This window comes from Microtus ochrogaster, chromosome 15, assembly GCF_000317375.1.
Source record: "Microtus ochrogaster isolate Prairie Vole_2 chromosome 15, MicOch1.0, whole genome shotgun sequence".
Taxonomy (NCBI): domain Eukaryota; kingdom Metazoa; phylum Chordata; class Mammalia; order Rodentia; family Cricetidae; genus Microtus; species Microtus ochrogaster.
In genome coordinates this window covers 25,290,673-25,308,320 of record NC_022017.1, presented here as the reverse complement: position 1 = coordinate 25,308,320, position 17,648 = coordinate 25,290,673, and the positions used below count along the sequence as shown (strand labels likewise).

Here is a 17,648-nt window from a genome sequence, read left to right as displayed (position 1 = left end):
AGACGGTTGTGAGCCACCATGTGGTTGCTGGGAATTGAACTCAGGACCTTTGGAAGAGCAGGCAATGCTCTTAAACCACTGAGCCATTTCTCCAGCCCCCTGGAACTCTTTTTGTAGACCAGGCTGGCCTCAAACTCACAGAGATCCACGTGCCTCTGCCTCCACAATCCAGCCTAAACACCATAATTCTTACTGCTTACTATATGCTAAGCACTGTGCTACATCTAAGAATACAAAGTTTATACATCATGGCCCTGTTCTGTAGGAATTGGCTATCTACTTGGTGGTAGAATCTTTACTCGAGGTGCCGATGGTGGTGAGCAGGAAACTCTCTGGTTTGAGAGGAGGGAGAATGATGTATCATAGAGTATGGTCTGGAAGCCACATGGAAGAGGAGGGGCCTGAGCAGCTTCAAGGAAGACTTAAATAGAGGTTGTTCTGTGGGGTACAAGAGCAGCAGTGAGGGGGAACATGTTCCTTTTCTATCTCAGGAATGTGTGAAGTTTGGCTAGCCACTTACTTCTGCAGAAAAAAACACCCAGACTAGTCTCTGGTCAACCCTGACAATGCCTAGAAGCCCTTGCACATGCAGAGATAACAGGCCATGTGCCATGTTCATTGTGGGTTGCTCTTGTCTCAACTGTGTCACTCCACATAGAAGAACTTTGACAATTTATTTGATTTATTTATTTAGTTAGGTTTTTGGTCTTTTTTTTTTTTTTTTTTCCACTAGACGACCAGGGATGGTCTTTTGAGACAGGGTTTCTCTGCATAGCACTGGCTGTCCTGGAACTAGCTCTTGTAGACCAGGTTGGCCTTGAACTCACAAAGATCTGCCTGCTTCTGCCTCCTGAGTGGTGGGATTAAAGGCATGTGCTCCCACTGCCTGGAGACAATTTATTTGATTTTTCTAAGTCTCAGTTTTCTCATCTTTAAATCAAGGATGATACTCATACCCACTAGGAGCATTGTGGGAATGAGTTGCTGCTGTCCTAAAGAGTTCTAGAATAGTGCCTGGTCCACTCATAAGAGTTTGGGCATTTTCTGTCGCTGTGACAAACACTGTGGCCAAGGCAGCTAATGGAAGAGTTTGTTTGTGCTAACAGTTCAGAGGGATGCAAGTCTGCCATGGCAGCAGGCAGCAGCAGGGAGGGTGAACTGGGAATGGCATGTGACTTTTAAAACTTCAAAACCTACCCCCCAGTGGCTTACTTCCTCCATCAGGGCTGTGCCTTCTAAGCCTGCCCAAACAGCACCACCAACTTGGGAACAAGTATTCAAACATCTGAGCCTGTTCTCATTAAAATATGTGAGTTCTGAGAAGCCACTTGATATAGTAGGAAATGGTTTGATAATGAAGCTCTCATGGGGGAGGAAGGTATAGTTTGGGGACAGTGGAGAGAAATTCCATGTTAAACAAGTAGCTTATTTGTTTTTTAAGGAATGTATCACTTAGCTGAAGGTGCTTTCCTTTTTTCCAGTGACTTTTTGAATGAGTATGAGAAAGGGCGGACTCCCAACCCTGACATCATCTGCAATAAGCACATCAAGTTCAGTTGCTTTTATCATTATGCTGTGGACAATCTTGGTAAGGAACTGGAATTTCTTCATCTGCATGTTCAAATCATAGCTTTCCAGGCAAAGTCAGGAGCTAGAACCTTGTGGACAGTTTTGTCTTTCAGAAGAACTTTCTAGTTCAAGGAGAGGGTGCCCTCCATCATGGGCAGGCAGCTGCCCTCACAGAGCTGAGAGGAGGTATGTTTGGCCACTGACCTAAAGGCTAAAAGGTGGCAGGACTCTCGGAAAATAGGATTCAGATCTAAATCAGTAGTGACTGGAGAAAGAGCATCAGTAAAGGGAAGTAGGCATGGGAACCTGTGCGTCACCTGTATCAGCTGGAACACGGGAGTGCCAGAGACAGCAGAGCTCTCAAGTGTCTGCCGAGCAGGAAGTGATAGCACACGCTTGTAATCCTAGTAAGAGGGAGGCTGAGGCAAGCCTGTTGGGAGTTTGAGGCCAGCCAAGCTTTATAGCAAATTCTAAGCCCTCCTATATAGTGAAACCTTGTCTCAGTGAAGGAAGAAAGGGAGGGTGGGAGGCAGGCTGGGGGGTGGGTAGGCAGGCACATGGACAAGCCTGTAGGCCAGTCTGACCGTAGCCAGAATTGTATAAGATGGGAGTCAGCAGACTACCCACAGAGCAGCAAGCCAGGACTTACGGGCCTGTGTGGTATTTCATACACTGGCAAGAAGATTGCTTAAACTGGGAGCCAGAGGTGTCCAGAGTGTGGCCCACGGGAGCCCAGAGGACACCTAGCCTCTTAGATGCATTTGTGTTGAGGGTCAGTCAAGCTATGACCTAGTGTGGTAGTCCTCTGTAATCTGTGCCACAGCTTACCTGGTTCCCTATTGCAGCGTCTCCCTGTCTCTCTGGGTCCCTATTCTGTGTTTGAATCCCACACTAGACCCCCCTGATGGTCAGACACCTGAAATCTAGGCTCTGAGGGAGTGGGGCTTCTCAGAAGAGCTCCACATTTCTTGCAGTATGGGTGATGGTCCTAAAGGGATGATGTGCGAGCAATGAGAAGATGCCGTGCTGTGTCCTGGAAGGTTCTAGTTGAGTGGTTTGAATGCAGTGTTAGCCCAGCAGTGCAGCTGCTCAGGTCTGAGTCTGCTTCACTATGCTTTCCAGGTTAGTCTCAGCAGTACCGACACATGAACTTCTCACGGTGGAAAGGTAGTATCATGGGGACAGAAGAGATTACATATGTTCAGTGATCCTTCCATATGAAAATAATGCATACTTACCAAATCACTGGCATTGATAAGAGGGGTAGCTTATCTATATTTCACACAAGAATCAAAGGAATTAGACCGAGGTTGTCCTTTTTTCTGCCGTATATTAAAGTCATGGGGACAGTATGACTTGACTTTCCTCTGCTTACCACTGCCATGGGTGTGGTCTCTTGGGATCAGTCAGTGCTTTGTCAGTGCTGTTCCCATCAGGCTGCAACATCAGAATTCACGCCTCCTACTGTTGAATATTTTGGTTTTCAGTTTTTCCTTAGTGTTGGTAAACTTGTCAATCTTTGAGTAAGCTAGATGAGTGAGTGGATCGGTTCTGACTTTTGAAAGGCTCTTTAAAGATGCAGGAGCTGAAGAGAGCTGCTTAGTGGGCTACCACACAGGCCCAGTGCTCTCTGGTTGGGGGGATTGACAGTTGTGCAGGTTTCAGGGTGTGGTTGGTTCTGCATGCTTTATCTAGGCTAGTATCCTAATTTACTTTCTGTTGCCATGATAAAAATTATGACCAAAAGCAACTTAGGGAAGGAAAGGTTCATTGGCTTACATGTCCCAATCACAGTCCGTCATCAGGTGAAGGCACGGCAGGAACTCAAGCAAAAGCCATGGAAGAATGCTCCCTACTGGCTGCTCCCCATGGCTTGCTTAGCTAGCTTTATTCTACAATACAGAACCATCTTCCTGGGGTAGTACTGCCCACATCAGCCATTTATCAAGAAATTGCCCACCAGCTATGCATGGTGGCACACACCATTGGTCCTAACATTTGGGAGAAAGAGGGAGTTCAGGACCAGCCTGGTCTACATAGTGAGTTCCAGGACAGCCAGCGGTATGTTGAGAGACCGTCCCTCAGAAAAAGTCTGCTATCTGATGGAGAAAGTCCAGCCTGTTGGAGACATTTTCTTAGTTGAGGATTCCTCTTCGCAACTGACTCCAGTTTCTGCCAGTATCTTTGTGTCTCACACTGGATCCTTGTGTTTTGAAAACCCTCCAGGAGCAGATGCCGTTGCCACTGGCCACTATGCAAGGACCTCGCTAGAGGATGAAGAGGTCTTTGAGCAGAAGCACACTAAGAGACCAGATGGGCTATTCAGAAATCGATTTGAAGTCAGAAATCGTAAGTTCCTGTGTGCGGCCAGAGCTCTAATCTCTGTGAGCACAGGAGTTAGAAGGATGGCAGGAGTCCTGTGTGCTCCCGGCCAGTTAGCTGGTCCATTTAGGTTTAGATTTGCAAAGGCACAGGTAGCAGCAGGGTTGCTTCCCCAGGGCCTGTGGTTGAGCATTGCAGTGCCCTGGTCAGGAGCCAGGGTGAGAGCTGAGGAAGGAGATCAGAAACTTATCATATAGGTTATTACATGTTGGTAAGTTGGACTTCCAAAAATATCTGGGGAACTATTTGATAGTAATAATTGGGATGGGGGAACTATTTGATAGTAATAATTGGGATGGTTTTAAGAGGGCCCCAAGCAGATGGTGAGTCACTTCCCATCTCGAGTAGATATACCTGCTCATGCCGAGGATATGTTCACCTTTGTCTGTCCGTACCTGTTCTGACCCTCCTAAGATGGTTAAGTACTGTGTTGAGTGACTTGCCGGTGGTAGTTTTTGATGCCTTTGTTTCTGGTGTGCATTTTAGACAAACCAAAGCTGTTTTGTGGCTTTGGTCTGAGTCCTAGGGGATCATCCAAGTAGAGGCATAAGAGCTCTTGGGCTCAGGGAATGGCTGTAGTTGTGGACCTGACCTTGTAACTAGCTGGTTTTCATCTGAACATGGTGCAGTGCCTGGCAGAACAAATAGGAGGGCAGGATCCTGGAAACAGCTAGCTCTGAACTCTAGTCGGCTTCGGCTTTACCAGATGTTAGCTGCGGCCAGCTCTTTCCCTCTAACATCTTCGTTAATATGTTACCAGCTTCCTGTTTCAAAGGCATAGGTTTTCATTGTGTTTTAAAATAACTCAGGTAGATGTGGGGACACACCTTTAAGCCCAGCACTTGGAAGGCTCAAAAAACAACCAGTCAAAAAGAATCCAGGACAGAGTAACTCAGAACCAAAAGAAAATGTACACAAACACTATTTGAGAATTCTAGTCTTATTTTCAGCCAGTTGCTTTTTTTTTTTTTTACAAAGTGACAGGTCAGAAATGGGAAACAGCTCAGTTTGTAGAACAGCCTGCATCATCTTGGACCAGGTCCTTGCTGTAGAGATTGGGAAAATTCTCCTTTACAAGGCGGTGTCAGAGCCAGGGGGTGGAAACCTACAGGCAGTATGATGCTTATTGCTGGTTGGTGTGATGTGTACAGTGGTATTTAAACTGTGTAGAGATGAGGACATGGCTTTGTTAGTAAAGGCTATGACCTCAGTTCAATTCCCAGAACACATGTAAAATGGCAGGCATGGTGGCATGTCCGTGTAGTCCCGGCACTGAGGAGGCAGAGATAGGCTCGACAGTCTAGCTTAGTTGGTGAGTTCTGGGCCAGTGGGAGACCCTGAAGAGCAGCAGTCGAGGTTGTCACTTGACTTCCGCACTGACGTGGGCAAGCTCTCAAACGCATGTGCGTGTGCGCACACACACAACTGAGCCACTGTGTGTGAAGTGCTCCACATTCCCTCTGGGTGCCTCCTAGCACTGTGTGAGAGAAAGGGTGGGAGAAGCAAATCCACCCATTGCCCCACCAGCCCTGGCCTGAGTAGGAACTGTCTTCTTGGGGAAATTTACCCAGCCACCCTTCTCGGTCTAAAGTCAATGTCACTCACAGCTGTGTACATGCAACAAGGAGTTCCTTACAGTCACCTGGAGAAAGTTAGAGAAACCACAGCTGGGCTGGCAGCAGATGTCAGTTTCCACCCTGAGGCTGGGCTGGCGACCAGAGCCCTGTGTGTTTCTTTGCACACGTCACACACCTGCAGTTGATAGGCAGATGAACTGCTGATACTACTTCAGCACAATTCTGCATGAGCTCCCATGCAGCCTCCCAGATGTGACTAGATTTATTTTAGGACCATTGCTTCTCACTTCACCTTTTTTTCATATAGTGTTTCATGTTTGAAAATCTTACAATCAAAATTACAAGCAGTGATAAGTTTCTGTATGTAAAAATCTACCTTCCCTGTGCTGTTCCTTATAGATAAACCAGATGCCAGCCAGCATTTTCTGTACATTAGCCATGCTGGTATTTTTTCCTCATAATCTTTTGAGATGGGTTTGCTTCTGGCAGACTGGGGCGGGGGTGGGGGTGGTAACTGCTCACACAGAAGGGCATTAAAAGCAGAGTTACTATCTGAGTTCCTGCAATGACTTTTGTTCTTTACTCTTGGCAGCCGTAAAACTTCTCCAAGCAGCTGACAGCTTTAAAGACCAGACCTTCTTTCTCAGCCAGGTTTCCCAGGATGCCCTGAGAAGAACCATCTTCCCCCTGGGGGAATTAACAAAAGAGTTTGCAAAGAAAATAGCTGCAGAGAATAGACTCCATCATGTGCTTCAGAAGAAAGAGGTAGGAGTGAGCAGCTTGCCATTGATTCCTGAATGTTTCCACCTGTGTTGTCATGGCACAGGCAGGGCTGGGCTCGGTGGTGCTTTTGCTATGAACCCATCGGGCCAAGCCACAGAGCACGGTTGCAGGTGAGGAGCAGCTGAGACCAACCTCGTCCTCCCACCTCTTGTGCCTGCTGTGGTCCACTGCTTTCTCAGCAGACATGGTAACTGGCTTAGCCTGCCAAGTGAGTGTGGATAGAGAGCAGCCATGCTGGTCCATCCCATGAGACAGGAGTCTGCAACACAGTGCTGCCTGTCCAAGGAGACAGTAACAAACAGACAGTTCCTCTCCACCTTCTCAGAGCTCCCTGTAGGATGCTCATACACTGCTAACCCCTGTGGAGGGAGAGCTGGGATCCTGGGAGAAGCCCCAGTAGTCCAGGTTTGACTAGAGGTTGGTACAGCTTCACTTGTAGCCACTGTTTATGTCAGTCTTCTGGGAACACTCATGACTGTGTCTTTATCAGCAAGTACACGTTGCCAAAGAGAATATCCCTTACCTGTTCTATCATCTTCTCTGTTGTTCATTTGACAGCATTCTCCATGGTAGGAACTGACAAGAGTCACTGCACTCTATGGGGCAGACCCCTGCTCTCATGACACACACTGAGGAGTAATGGCAGAGCTGCTTGCCTAGTGCAGTCCCGGGGAGATCAGCTTCTTGCCTGGTCTCCCAGCTGGGCTCAGCCAATTGTAGCCATCTTCTCCCTGACTCCCCTACTGCCTTGAGTTGGCTTGACCCTGCTTCCTGCTTCTGCCTTTGGACCCTGGCTCTCCAGGAGGGAGCCAGTCTAGTTTGCTCTCCTGGATTGCTCATAAGGGTTTTCCAACAGTCTAGTTGTAAATGATGCAGTGTGTTTACATGAAAGCATCCATTTCGGGGCCAAACTCAGAAAGACAGGACATTCTCTAGGCCTACGAGTTTTGTTTGAGTCTGTGCTGAGTTCTGGGGCTTCCTGTAGCACAGCCTGCTCTCTTCCTGGCACTGGTGCTGCCCTCCTAGCCCAGCTTGGCTCTCTGTTCCCTGCTTTGCCTCCTGGCTTCTGCTCACATCATGATGGCCTTTCTCTCGTTTCAGAGCATGGGCATCTGCTTCATTGGTAAAAGAAACTTCGAGCATTTCATTCTTCAGGTGAGTGTCCTCTGAAGTGAGTGGCTGTCTGCGCTGGGCCTGGGTCTCCAGTAGTGATGAAACTTGTCTTCCAGTATTTGCAGCCTCGGCCTGGAAAGTTTATTTCTATCGAGGATAATACGGTTCTGGGAACACATAAAGGTGAGTCCAGGGCTAGCTCCTGTCTATCTCATGAAGGGCATGGGAGGACCTGAGGGGTGGGCTGGGGTGGGTACATGTGGCATGAGCAGTCGCTCTGACAGGAACTTCGTGTGTGCTGTGATGCTCTATCTTATATTTAGCCCTTAGATTCAGAACTGGACTCTACGTGTGTGTGTGTGTGTGTGTGTGTGTGTGTGTGTGTGTATTTTACATTGCTAAAAGTATGCTGTTGATTGCTATGGGAGTACAGGGAGACTGCGGGAAGGCCACTGGAGAAAGAATAGAGCTGTCCTCATAGGACTGAGGGACCACATGGGTGCTATTCACATATTCACAGAGGACCACCATGACCTGCGCTGTGCTGCGTGTGAGACAGAGCCAGTCACAAGTGCTCACAGTGCTCATGTGGGGGCTGGAGGGGACATGCTTCCTAAGACTTAATGTCTGAACCCATCTGTTAAACTGGCTGGAAAGTCAGGGTGCTGGGTTTTTTGTTTTTGTTTTTGTTTTTTTTTTCCATGTATGGCTCCTTTGGAGGGAGCAGGGCTCCCCGAGAGTAAGGAGAGACCCAGTTATATTGGAGAAGAGAATGGCTTTGCTGGAGACAGTGCTGCTGTCCCTACCAGCCATCGGTTAGGGGACTCATAGGTTTGGATGCCCATGGTACAGTGAGTCCCGCCAGATTGCCTCTGCCAGGGCACATGCATTCTTGAGGTAAAGCTGGTGACTAGGTGGTCCGGTGGGTATACAGTGCAGATGCAAGGAATGTGGTCACTAGGCACAAGACCTACTCTGCAAGCTGTATCCCCTTGGGGGTCAGAGCCCCCAGATGAAAGAGCTGGCATTTGTGCCAGGCTTAGTACCATCCTAGTCACCATCATATCCCTCAAGTCCTGACCTTAGGTGGTGTGTGCATGAGTGTGTGGTTAGGGCCAGTAGCCCTTCAAGCCAAGAGAATCACAGTTTGAAGACAGCATGCCTCATAGCAATCCAGAGCCTCCCACTTATGAGGACTGAGATGTTCTATCTGAATCACTGTTTCATAGGTTGGTTCCTGTATACTTTGGGCCAGAGAGCCAAGATCAGTGGCTTGAGAGAGCCCTGGTATGTGGTGGAGAAGGATGGCACCAAGGGTGATGTGCTTGTGGTGAGTGAGATTGGCCTTCACTGTCTGCTATGCCAGTAAAACAAGCAGCACTGGAGTGCTCAAGAGCCTGGAGCAGCAGACCAGCCCTCTATAGCTCCTGGGACAGGTGTAAGGTCTTTGTATAACGTATTATTAGGCTCCTATTGTGTGCTGGCCATGCACCAGTCAAGGCACCCATTCCTAGAGAAACTGGCGTGCTTTGCAAAGGAGGACGAGAGTCAGATTAGATACCTTGTAAAGACCTCTCGTAGAGAGGAAGTCGTCATAGTGCCCAGTCAGCTCTCCCATCCACTCTCCGTGGGAGGGTCCTAGAAGTTCTTGTGGGCCAAGGTAGTTAGGCTAGAACCAGGCTGAGCCAGGACCAAGCCATGCCCTTGGTCACATAGGACCCTGGGCCATTCTGGTCTGCTCTAGGCTCTGGAGGAAACTCTCCAAGAGGACAATCTTTGAGGAGATTGACACTGTCGAGATATTTGGGGTTATGAATTGGGTGGGGATGGAGGAATAGGTGCTGCTGGCATCCTGCCTGTGCATCCATGGCAATCCCCAACCCTCACTGAGTCCAGCTCTCAGGAGTACAAGGGTGGGAACCCTGCTGGGGTGGTCAGAGATGCTGGAGGACCCACAGACTTCACCAGTCTTCTATAAGAGCAGCACGGAAATGCCTGCTCAGGCTTGAATTAAGGTGTCTGTAGCATAAGCTCTCAGATGGGCCTGCTGAGAAGAGCTGGAAGGATCATTGGCTCAAGGGCCAGGTGATCTCAGTGTCTTAGCACCCAGAATCTCGGGGCTTAGTGTTTCTGGTTCCGCCCTAGGCAGCACCTGGGTTCCTGTGTACAGAGACTAGTGGTGATGGGAATAGGGACTTCAGAACCAGTCCTGCCTGTGAGAACTACTCAGGCCAGGGCCAGCTGCACAGGGGCCTGCATCCTTCAGCCCCTGCTTTCCTCAGCCAGTTGTTGCTGGTGGGATCTGTGGCCCTTCTAAGAGGCCAGTTGTGTGGCTGACCTGTATCTGTAGGAATAGAAAATAATCTTCAGAGCATGGCAGGGTGGGGATAATGAAAGGGGTGGGGATCTCATACCCGCCCTCTGCTTCTGCTCCATGGCTGACTGTTCTCTCTTGTTTAGCCCTTAGGCTGATAAAATGAATTCCACATATGGGCCAATGCATGCAGCTGAGCGGGGCTGGTTTATAAATAGTTATGGATGTGCTGTTAGGATGGTTCTTATTAATGATACCTGCTGAGAGCTTTGGGATGAGGGCTGCTCCTCTCGAAGGATACAGTGTCTGTATTCTGCCCTGCAGGCTCCCCAGGTAGACCACCCAGCTCTGTACAGGGACCTGCTCAGGACCAACCGTGTACACTGGATTGCCGAGGAACCACCTGCTGCCTTAGTCAGAGACAAGATGATGGAGTGCCATTTCCGATTTCGCCACCAGATGGCACTAGGTGACTGGATGGAAGGGGCCCTTGTTGCTAAACTCCCTGGGATTAAACTAAACCAGACTGTCCATTCGCAGTGTGCCCTTGAACACACCAGGAAGTCCGCATCATTGGTACTCTGTAACTTCAAAACTCCTTATCCTGTGTCTGCCACAGAAAGGGGACTAAGGTACAGGAATGTTGTTTTGTTAGAACTGCTGGAAGTTGGGGTCCTAGTATGAGGGATTGAGTTGCAGTATATGCTATTCTGAGGTGTCATGGCAGTTTTGAGCCCTTTTGGGCACTGTCTGTCCTTCTCCAGCAGGAAGGATGTTAGGTGTTCCTGCACCCACAGGCTGCTATTTCCCCCAGGGCTGTGACTGGCAGTGAAAGTAGACCCACACCCATCTCCTAACTCTCCCCACAGTGCCCTGTGTGCTGACACTCAACCAGGATGGCACCGTGTGGGTGACAGCTGTGAAGGCTGTGCGGGGCCTTGCCTTGGGACAGGTGAGTGGGGCAGCGGAAAGTAGAATGGAGAGCCTCCACATTGCTGTCCCCCTTAGACCAGGTGCTTGGTCAGTTCTGCCCTAGAATCTGAGACACCACAGTGAGCCTCCCCCATCCCTCTTTCTTTCCAGTTTGCTGTGTTCTACAAGGGTGATGAATGTCTTGGCAGTGGGAAAATCCTACGATTAGGGCCGTCTGCCTATATACTCCAGAAGGGCAAGAACAGAAGCAAAGTGGCTCCCGAGGTCTCCAGTGACAGCTCAGGCCTGCACCCCACACCCTGACAAAGGCCAAGCTACTGGGACGAAGTGCTAGAGCAGTCTGGGTGCAGGCTGGTCAGTGATGGGCTTGGTGCTGCCAGAATCAGTAAGTAGACTGGTTGGCTGCAGAGCCAGGACAGCGTGAGGAAGGAGCCATGCGTCTCTGCACTGGTGCTGCAGTACACCAGAAGCAGTTGCTGGCTGGTCAGCCTCCAGGGCCCTGATGGAGCTGCTCTTCCACAGTGCTGTGTGCTGAGGCTGCACAGGAACAGCATTAAATAAAACCATCTGCCAAATAGTCTGACCACTGTGTCTGGGTCCTGCTGGAGGCCTGAGTGAGCTGCTGTGGCTGTGTTCCTTCCACTGAGCCTCAGCTGTAGCCCTTTCCCCCTCCCTAGGGCCTGATTTCTCTCCAAAAGGAAGGCAGTTATCTGTATTAGGCCACTCCTTGTCTGGAAGTCTGATATGTGTGAGATAACCCTTTCCCTGCAGTGCCCACACCAAGTGGAAGCCAGTGTTTTCCTGTCAGCTTGGCACTGGATTGAAGTGTACATTTGTGTCACTCCAGAAGGGCTCAGGCGTGTAAGGAAAACACATCGGAAGATGACCTTTAGTGGGGAGGTGTGCATGCAGGCAGACTCAGGGAAAGGGCACCCACTACTCTGCTCCCATTTTTCCCAAGGGTAGCACCACTGGGCAGATGTGGTTAAAAGTCTGGAAACTCACCTTTTTGGACAGGAATCAAATAGACGCGGGCTGGAAGCAGCACTGCTAAGAAATAGTGCTAGCCAGGTCGCTGCTCCATTAGGATGAGGGTTTTAACCAGGCCCAGACTCTAAAGAATTCAAGATGCCACTGGAGTTCTCAAAGCCGAGAGAAAGATGATGGATGGAACCCTGAGGTCATTGATTGACACCAGGGAGAGTAGAACACCGATCCGCAGTTCCTAGCAGATGATGGTGAATGCAGAGCAGTAGACACAACGAGGAACCAGAACACTTGAAATATGAGCAGCAGTGTAGTCTTGGAGAGGATGAGCGAGCATCATGACTATTGCTAGTGCTCAGATCTGCAGAACAAGAGAGGTTGGGGACCACACCACAGGGAGGCAGCACCACGGGGTCTAATAGTGTTCCCGGATTTGGAGACTGCCACAAGATGGCGCTGTGGTTTAAAGTGCTTGCTGTGCAATCAGGAGGCCCTGAGCTTGGACTCAGTACCACATAAGCTGCTTGGCCAGCACATACCTGTGACCCCATCTCCGGAAGGAGTAGAGACAGGACTAGTGGGGGTTTGCTGGCTTCCAGTTTAGCTGAAAAAAACAAAAGAAAAAACCCACAAACCCCAGGTTCAGGGAGAGACCCTGCCTCATAGGTGGGAAGTGATCGAAGACACCAGATGCCCTTTTCTGGTCTCTGTCCCCTAGCTGGAAAGATGATGACTCTGTGGTTAAGAATACTAGCAGAGCCATCCATGCACACTTGACAGATCCTTAAGTTCTCGAATTTGATAAAAGACACAGAGGCTGAAGAATTGGAAAACTTGGGCAAGTCCATCCATGTCGTGGCAGACCTGCACATGAATAGAAATTATGACAATACCTGTCTGCCACCTGCACCCCACGAAAGCCTGAGGCTGTCTTCAGTAGTCCCTTCCATGCCACCTTAGGGAACGGGAAACACCCAGCACAGCATAGGTACAAATCCACAAATTTTAATTTATTATAGCTGTGTCTCACCTGTGTTGTCACCCAGTGCCGAACAGTAATAAATACACTTGTTAAAAACCTCCAGTGTTGAACCTGTAGTCTTAGGTCATAAAAACAGTTTAAAACTGACAGCTTGTTTTGTTTTTGTAACAGTTATGATCAAATTAAAAACTCCACCTTCTGGGGTGGCGTGGAGCTGCGGCATTGGGAGCAATCACAGTGCTCCAGCTCCTGGAGACTGAAGCTCCCTGTGTTTCATTCTTTGTGTCCTTGCATCCTCAGAGGCCGCCTGGGCCTCCCTTCAGCCTCGTGGTAATGAGTGACCTCAGACCACATCATGTGGGCTTTCCTCTGACACGAGTCAATCATTAGCAGTTCTGATCTCTCAGCGTGCAGCATGGTGTGAAAGTCGTCGCATTTGACGCCCTGGTTTCTCCCATTCGCCAGCAGCTGTGCAGCTCATGTCCACCCGATTCCAACAGCAATGAGTGCTGAAGTGTGTCAGTAACTCTGGGCCCCATCTCTTCTTGGGCTTGGCCGCACGGTGGCTTGTGGCGGCCTGATCACAGTAGCCCTTGGTGTGAGTTTCCAAAAAGAATTTGCTAACCATTGAAAACTGGGACTGTGGCTTTGTTTCTCTGCACAATTGGCCACTTAAAGCAAAGTGATGTCATTGGTCAGATTTCGGGGGTGGAGCCCCTGCCTGCCCAGAGAGCTCTGGAGTTTGAAAGAGTAGAACATTGGCAGGAAGGAATGTGACATTCTGGAAGACCTCAGGGGTCCCTCTGACTCAGGAACATGATTCCTCTGAGATCCTATGGGGAGCAGGAGCAGGGACAAAGAAATTCTCTCCCGCAGTACTGGGCTGACAGGGATGCTCCAGAGAAGCCCCTCTGTATCAGGAGTAGAGCTGGCACAAGGGTGTGGGAGTGGCAGAGTGCTGGGGATTTCACCCTGTGTGAAACCAGCAGTGGCAGTCACACTTCACAGGCCAGCCCCATCCTGGAGAGTGCACACATTTGTGTGCTCTGAAGGCCAGCAGAACACCACACTCCCTGCTTGCTGGAAGCAGTTGCTGGAGTTTGTGATGACTATATCAACATCAGCGCCCTTGTCCTTCCTGCCTGGGCACTGGGACCAGCTGTGTTGATTCTTCCAGACATAAGTACAACTGTGTAGGCCTCCTTGGGCAATATATTGAGATGCCATTTCATGGCTCTCCAGTGTAAGCAAAGTCAGGACGTTGTAAAATATACATAGGTTCCCATCTTCTCCAAGTCCAGGACAGATTTATACGTATTTACAACTTTAAACAGCAATTTAAGACACAGGGTACCTTTGCAGAGACTCAGGCTGGTGACTATAGGCTTGTGCTGTGAGGAGAGCTGGGCCTTGGCCTGTGTCCAGTATCTGAACTCTGGCAGGCTGAAGGGCCTGGCATAGTGATTCACCGCGGCTAGCTTGGGCTCTGTGGCTTCTGTCTAGGCCTCTTGTGGCCAGGTCAGCAGCATAGTTTGGGTTCTGTCTGCAGTCTGAGGACGGAGCCATGCCTGCCTAAAGTCTGTGTCTCCCTCTTGAGACATGCCTGTGACTTTGGCACTTGTCACATAGTCTGATGGGCCCTGAGCTTCCCATCTGAACATTCCGTGTAGAGCCAGCTGCTGTTGCAGGGACCCTCATACCAAGGGCCTGTCTGCGTCTAGGTCCCAGGGCTTGACTGGCAGTCTGTAGGGTTGACTGTGCCTCATGGTTTCCTGATGGTTCAAATTGAAGTTTCATTACTGCCTCTGTGTGTGGGAAGAATTGCCAGGCGTGTGGAGGGTCAGTGACCGTGGCAACTGGATGGAATCTAAAGTCATTTAGGGGCGGGCATTCCCAATGAGGTGTGAGGGAAAGCCTGGGGGCTCTAGTGGCCCTGGATGGGGAAAGCTGGTGGGCCCCACCCTCACAACACCCTGGAATCCAGGCTACTTACTCCGAGTCAGAGCCATTGGCCTGAGCACTCCCTGTGCATACATTCATGGCCACCCCATTGAGGTGTTCACGGCCTGGCTCCCTCCTTGGAGTCTTGATGGTAATGACACAGTCGGTGGCACGGACGCCATCACCGGAGCCGAGGGAGGATGTGCGGGATGACGAGGGGCTTTGCTCACAGTCGGCCAGCTTCTCTCGCAGCCGGCACTTCAGCGGCTGCTCTGGTAGCGGTGGCGGGTAGGTGACTTTGTTTTTCAGGATGCCTGGGAGGAGGGAGGTGGCCACCAAGTCAGTCCAAGTAGACACAGGAACAGTGGCTCAGTTGGGGATGGATGGTGTCGAGCAAGTGACTGCACCTAACCTGGTTCTTACCAACTTGCCCAGGCCTAACCCAAATTCTCCATAGGACCCCCCACCCCCACCCCAACCTGCTGAACATGGACTCCTGCCCCTGTCCCGTGTGCTGCATGAGGGTTTGCTCCAGGGACACAGCAGGGCCCTCCTGAGGTACCTTTCCGTTGCTCCTGGGGCTGGCTGCTGAGCACAGCCACTGGCTTTGCCAGGACCCCACTTTCCAGGTCAGGGGGCCGGTCGCCACAGTGATTGCCCTGTGCCTGCCGGTGCAGCTCCACGCTGACCTTGGTCTCCACCTTCAGGTGGGGCTCCGCATCCAGCTCCTCACTGTCGCTCCCAGCCAGGCTCTCATCGGGCCAGCCAGCTTGGACATGGTTGGCTAGAGCATCTGCTCAGAGAAGAATGACACTGGGTTAGACTTGCAGCTACACCCCTGTCATACCAGGCCTGGTAGACCCCGAGAGTTGCCTTGACCTCATCCTGGCTTGCTGGACTAGCAGGGTCGTAATACGCTAAAGATGGAGACACTGTGACCACATCTTGATATTGGGGACCCTGGTATGTGATCCCCATGGCTGCACATAACTCTGGGAACCAAATGCTGACTGCTCATTGCATGTCGTTTCCAGCTCTCCACAGTCATAGTCTGTGGAAACTCCCAAATTCCTGCCTCTGCCCAGCAGATGGTATGGGCAACTTCCTGCTTTTTCTGTTCCAATCCGAGCTGTCCTGTGTGGCTATTATTCTGCTGGATAGGTCCTAGAGGGTGCAAGCCACAGTTGAGGTGTGCTCATAGCCCACTGTGTCTCTACTGCTCACCTTTTGGGGTGCTGTGGATGGGGCCCCCAGCCGGATTCCATTTGTCTTCAGCATCTCCACCATCGTCCTCGCTGTCCGATGAGTGTGAAGAGGCGTAGGAGCTGCTGTGCTCATCCAGGGACAGTTCACTGTCGGAGTCAGAGTCAGGGCCTGCAGGGGCAGGGTGCAGGAGGGAGCTCAGGCCCTGACTCCGGCTGAGCGTGAGGCCACCCATGCTCTTCCAGGGTACGTGCAGTCCAGTTCCTCAGGGATGGAGGGTCAAGAAAGGGGAGGAAGGGCAAGAAAGAACCAGGGACTGTGGTGTCTGCAGGGGAAACCATACCATGAGGTTTCTTAGAGTTCCTAGGGATGAAGGATGTATCTGGTTCTCCATGGCTACCACGTGCTGGTCCAGAGGACACACTGAGCTTCTGGACCCCTTCATCCCTAGACAGGATACAAGTGGGGTAGACTCAGCACTGTCCCTGAGTGCTAGTGATGGGCTGTCAGTGACACAGAGCACACACGGTGGAAGGCCACAGGAAGCTCTGGAAGATTCCCTAAACAATCCCCTTTATGCTCTATCAACAGCAATAACTGATAAAAAACAGCCTTGCAGACATATGGGGGCAGACTGGGCATCACAGCCAGGGTGCTGTTTACCCCATGAAAATAGTGGGTTCAGAGGCCTGACCTGGTGGTACTGTCCAGAGAGGCTGTGGACTCGCCCAGGGCCGTGCGGAGCATGTCTGGTCCTTCGCTGTATGTGTTGTTGCAGTTGAGGGATCGCTAGGGGGAAGGGTGGGAAGCCATTGGTGAGCAGAAGCCAGAGGTTAATATTGCCCCAGAGCAGCCCCCATGGTAGCACTCTGCCCTGCCAGCACTCGGGAGGGTGAGACAAGGCTGCACACTGGAGCCTCATGGCAGTGGGGAGAATATCCCTTGGCCCACACGGTGGGAACACCTCAGTCCCTATGGACACTGCTTCTGGTTGTCCTATGGATATGTGTCCTGGCCATATCTTCCAAGGACCTTGTGAGTGGGGCTACAGTTGGACGGGGACACTTACAGGACACTTCTGCCCTGTAGTGTGTGGACGGCTCCAAGATACGAAGCCTATGGAACGGAGCATAGTCGGGTAGGTTCTCACAGCTCCCAACCCTGCATAGGCAGTGCCACCAGCTCCCAGGCCTGGAGGGGTCTCTTACCGTTAGCAAGGTGGCCCTTGTGGCGGCTGAGTCATCCAGGTGCAGCTTCTTCCCAGCCAGCACTGCCCTCAGGTGCTTCCGTACCTCCCTGTGGGTCACGCAGTGGAACAGGAGGACAAAGAGGCCCTGGAGGGAGATGAACATCAACCAGGTCAGCATGACTCGCAGGGTCCTCATGCTGCTGCACCTGGTTGTCCGCCGAGGAAAGCCAGTTCAGAGCAAGCCTGGCTGATGCGATCCAGGAGATGCCCCAAGGCCCGTTAGGCCTCCCCTCCAGGCAGGGCTACCACTCTCTTCACAGGGGAGCCTCAGCAGCTAAGATACCTGGACAGGGCAACACAGTCCACAGCCTTATGGGCCGTCATGGGCCCCCAACATTATGTTATAAACTTACTAGGTAGCACTCAGTGTGAAACATAAAGGGTTAGCCGTATGTCCTGAGAACACGAACAGGATTTGGGCCAGCTTGCAGCAGTGCACAGAGGAGGGAGGGGGGGGGAGTGGGACAAGCTTTGTCCTGCCCAAGCCATGGCAATGCCCTGACAGACGTGGGGCCTGGAGGCAGGGCTGGGACAAGTGGAGAACACAGGCTCCCTCCTCTGCAAGTGCAAGTACTGAGGAGGCTTCCCCCCATCCCCTTCTCGCTGAGGAGGCTT

At 51.0% G+C, this 17,648-nt stretch overlaps 2 protein-coding genes across 3 annotated transcripts in view; one reads left to right on the top strand and one right to left on the bottom strand.

Annotated features, from left to right (window-relative positions):
* The window catches only part of Trmu (tRNA 5-methylaminomethyl-2-thiouridylate methyltransferase), a 16,160-nt gene extending 3,375 nt beyond the window's left edge, over positions 1-12,785 (top strand). The window contains exons 3-11 of one of the 2 annotated variants that reach the window (XM_005354391.2): positions 1,482-1,588; positions 3,796-3,918; positions 6,121-6,293; positions 7,413-7,466; positions 7,541-7,607; positions 8,654-8,754; positions 10,063-10,207; positions 10,608-10,690; positions 10,822-12,785. In XM_005354391.2, coding sequence (XP_005354448.1) covers positions 1,482-1,588; positions 3,796-3,918; positions 6,121-6,293; positions 7,413-7,466; positions 7,541-7,607; positions 8,654-8,754; positions 10,063-10,207; positions 10,608-10,690; positions 10,822-10,974 — 1,006 coding nt within the window. In that variant the 3' untranslated portion in view covers positions 10,975-12,785. The remainder of the gene's footprint in view (positions 1-1,481; positions 1,589-3,795; positions 3,919-6,120; positions 6,294-7,412; positions 7,467-7,540; positions 7,608-8,653; positions 8,755-10,062; positions 10,208-10,607; positions 10,691-10,821) is intronic. The other variant, XM_026782503.1, reaches the window with a different exon arrangement.
* Positions 12,651-17,648, bottom strand: part of Celsr1 (cadherin EGF LAG seven-pass G-type receptor 1) — a 137,372-nt gene continuing 132,374 nt past the window's right edge. Inside the window, exons 29-35 of the mRNA XM_026782502.1 lie at positions 16,993-17,118; positions 16,479-16,573; positions 16,128-16,231; positions 15,806-15,955; positions 15,144-15,374; positions 14,634-14,895; positions 12,651-14,412 (exon numbers count right to left, since the gene is read on the bottom strand). Of these exons, the coding sequence (XP_026638303.1) occupies positions 14,403-14,412; positions 14,634-14,895; positions 15,144-15,374; positions 15,806-15,955; positions 16,128-16,231; positions 16,479-16,573; positions 16,993-17,118 (978 nt within the window). The 3' untranslated portion in view covers positions 12,651-14,402. The remainder of the gene's footprint in view (positions 14,413-14,633; positions 14,896-15,143; positions 15,375-15,805; positions 15,956-16,127; positions 16,232-16,478; positions 16,574-16,992; positions 17,119-17,648) is intronic.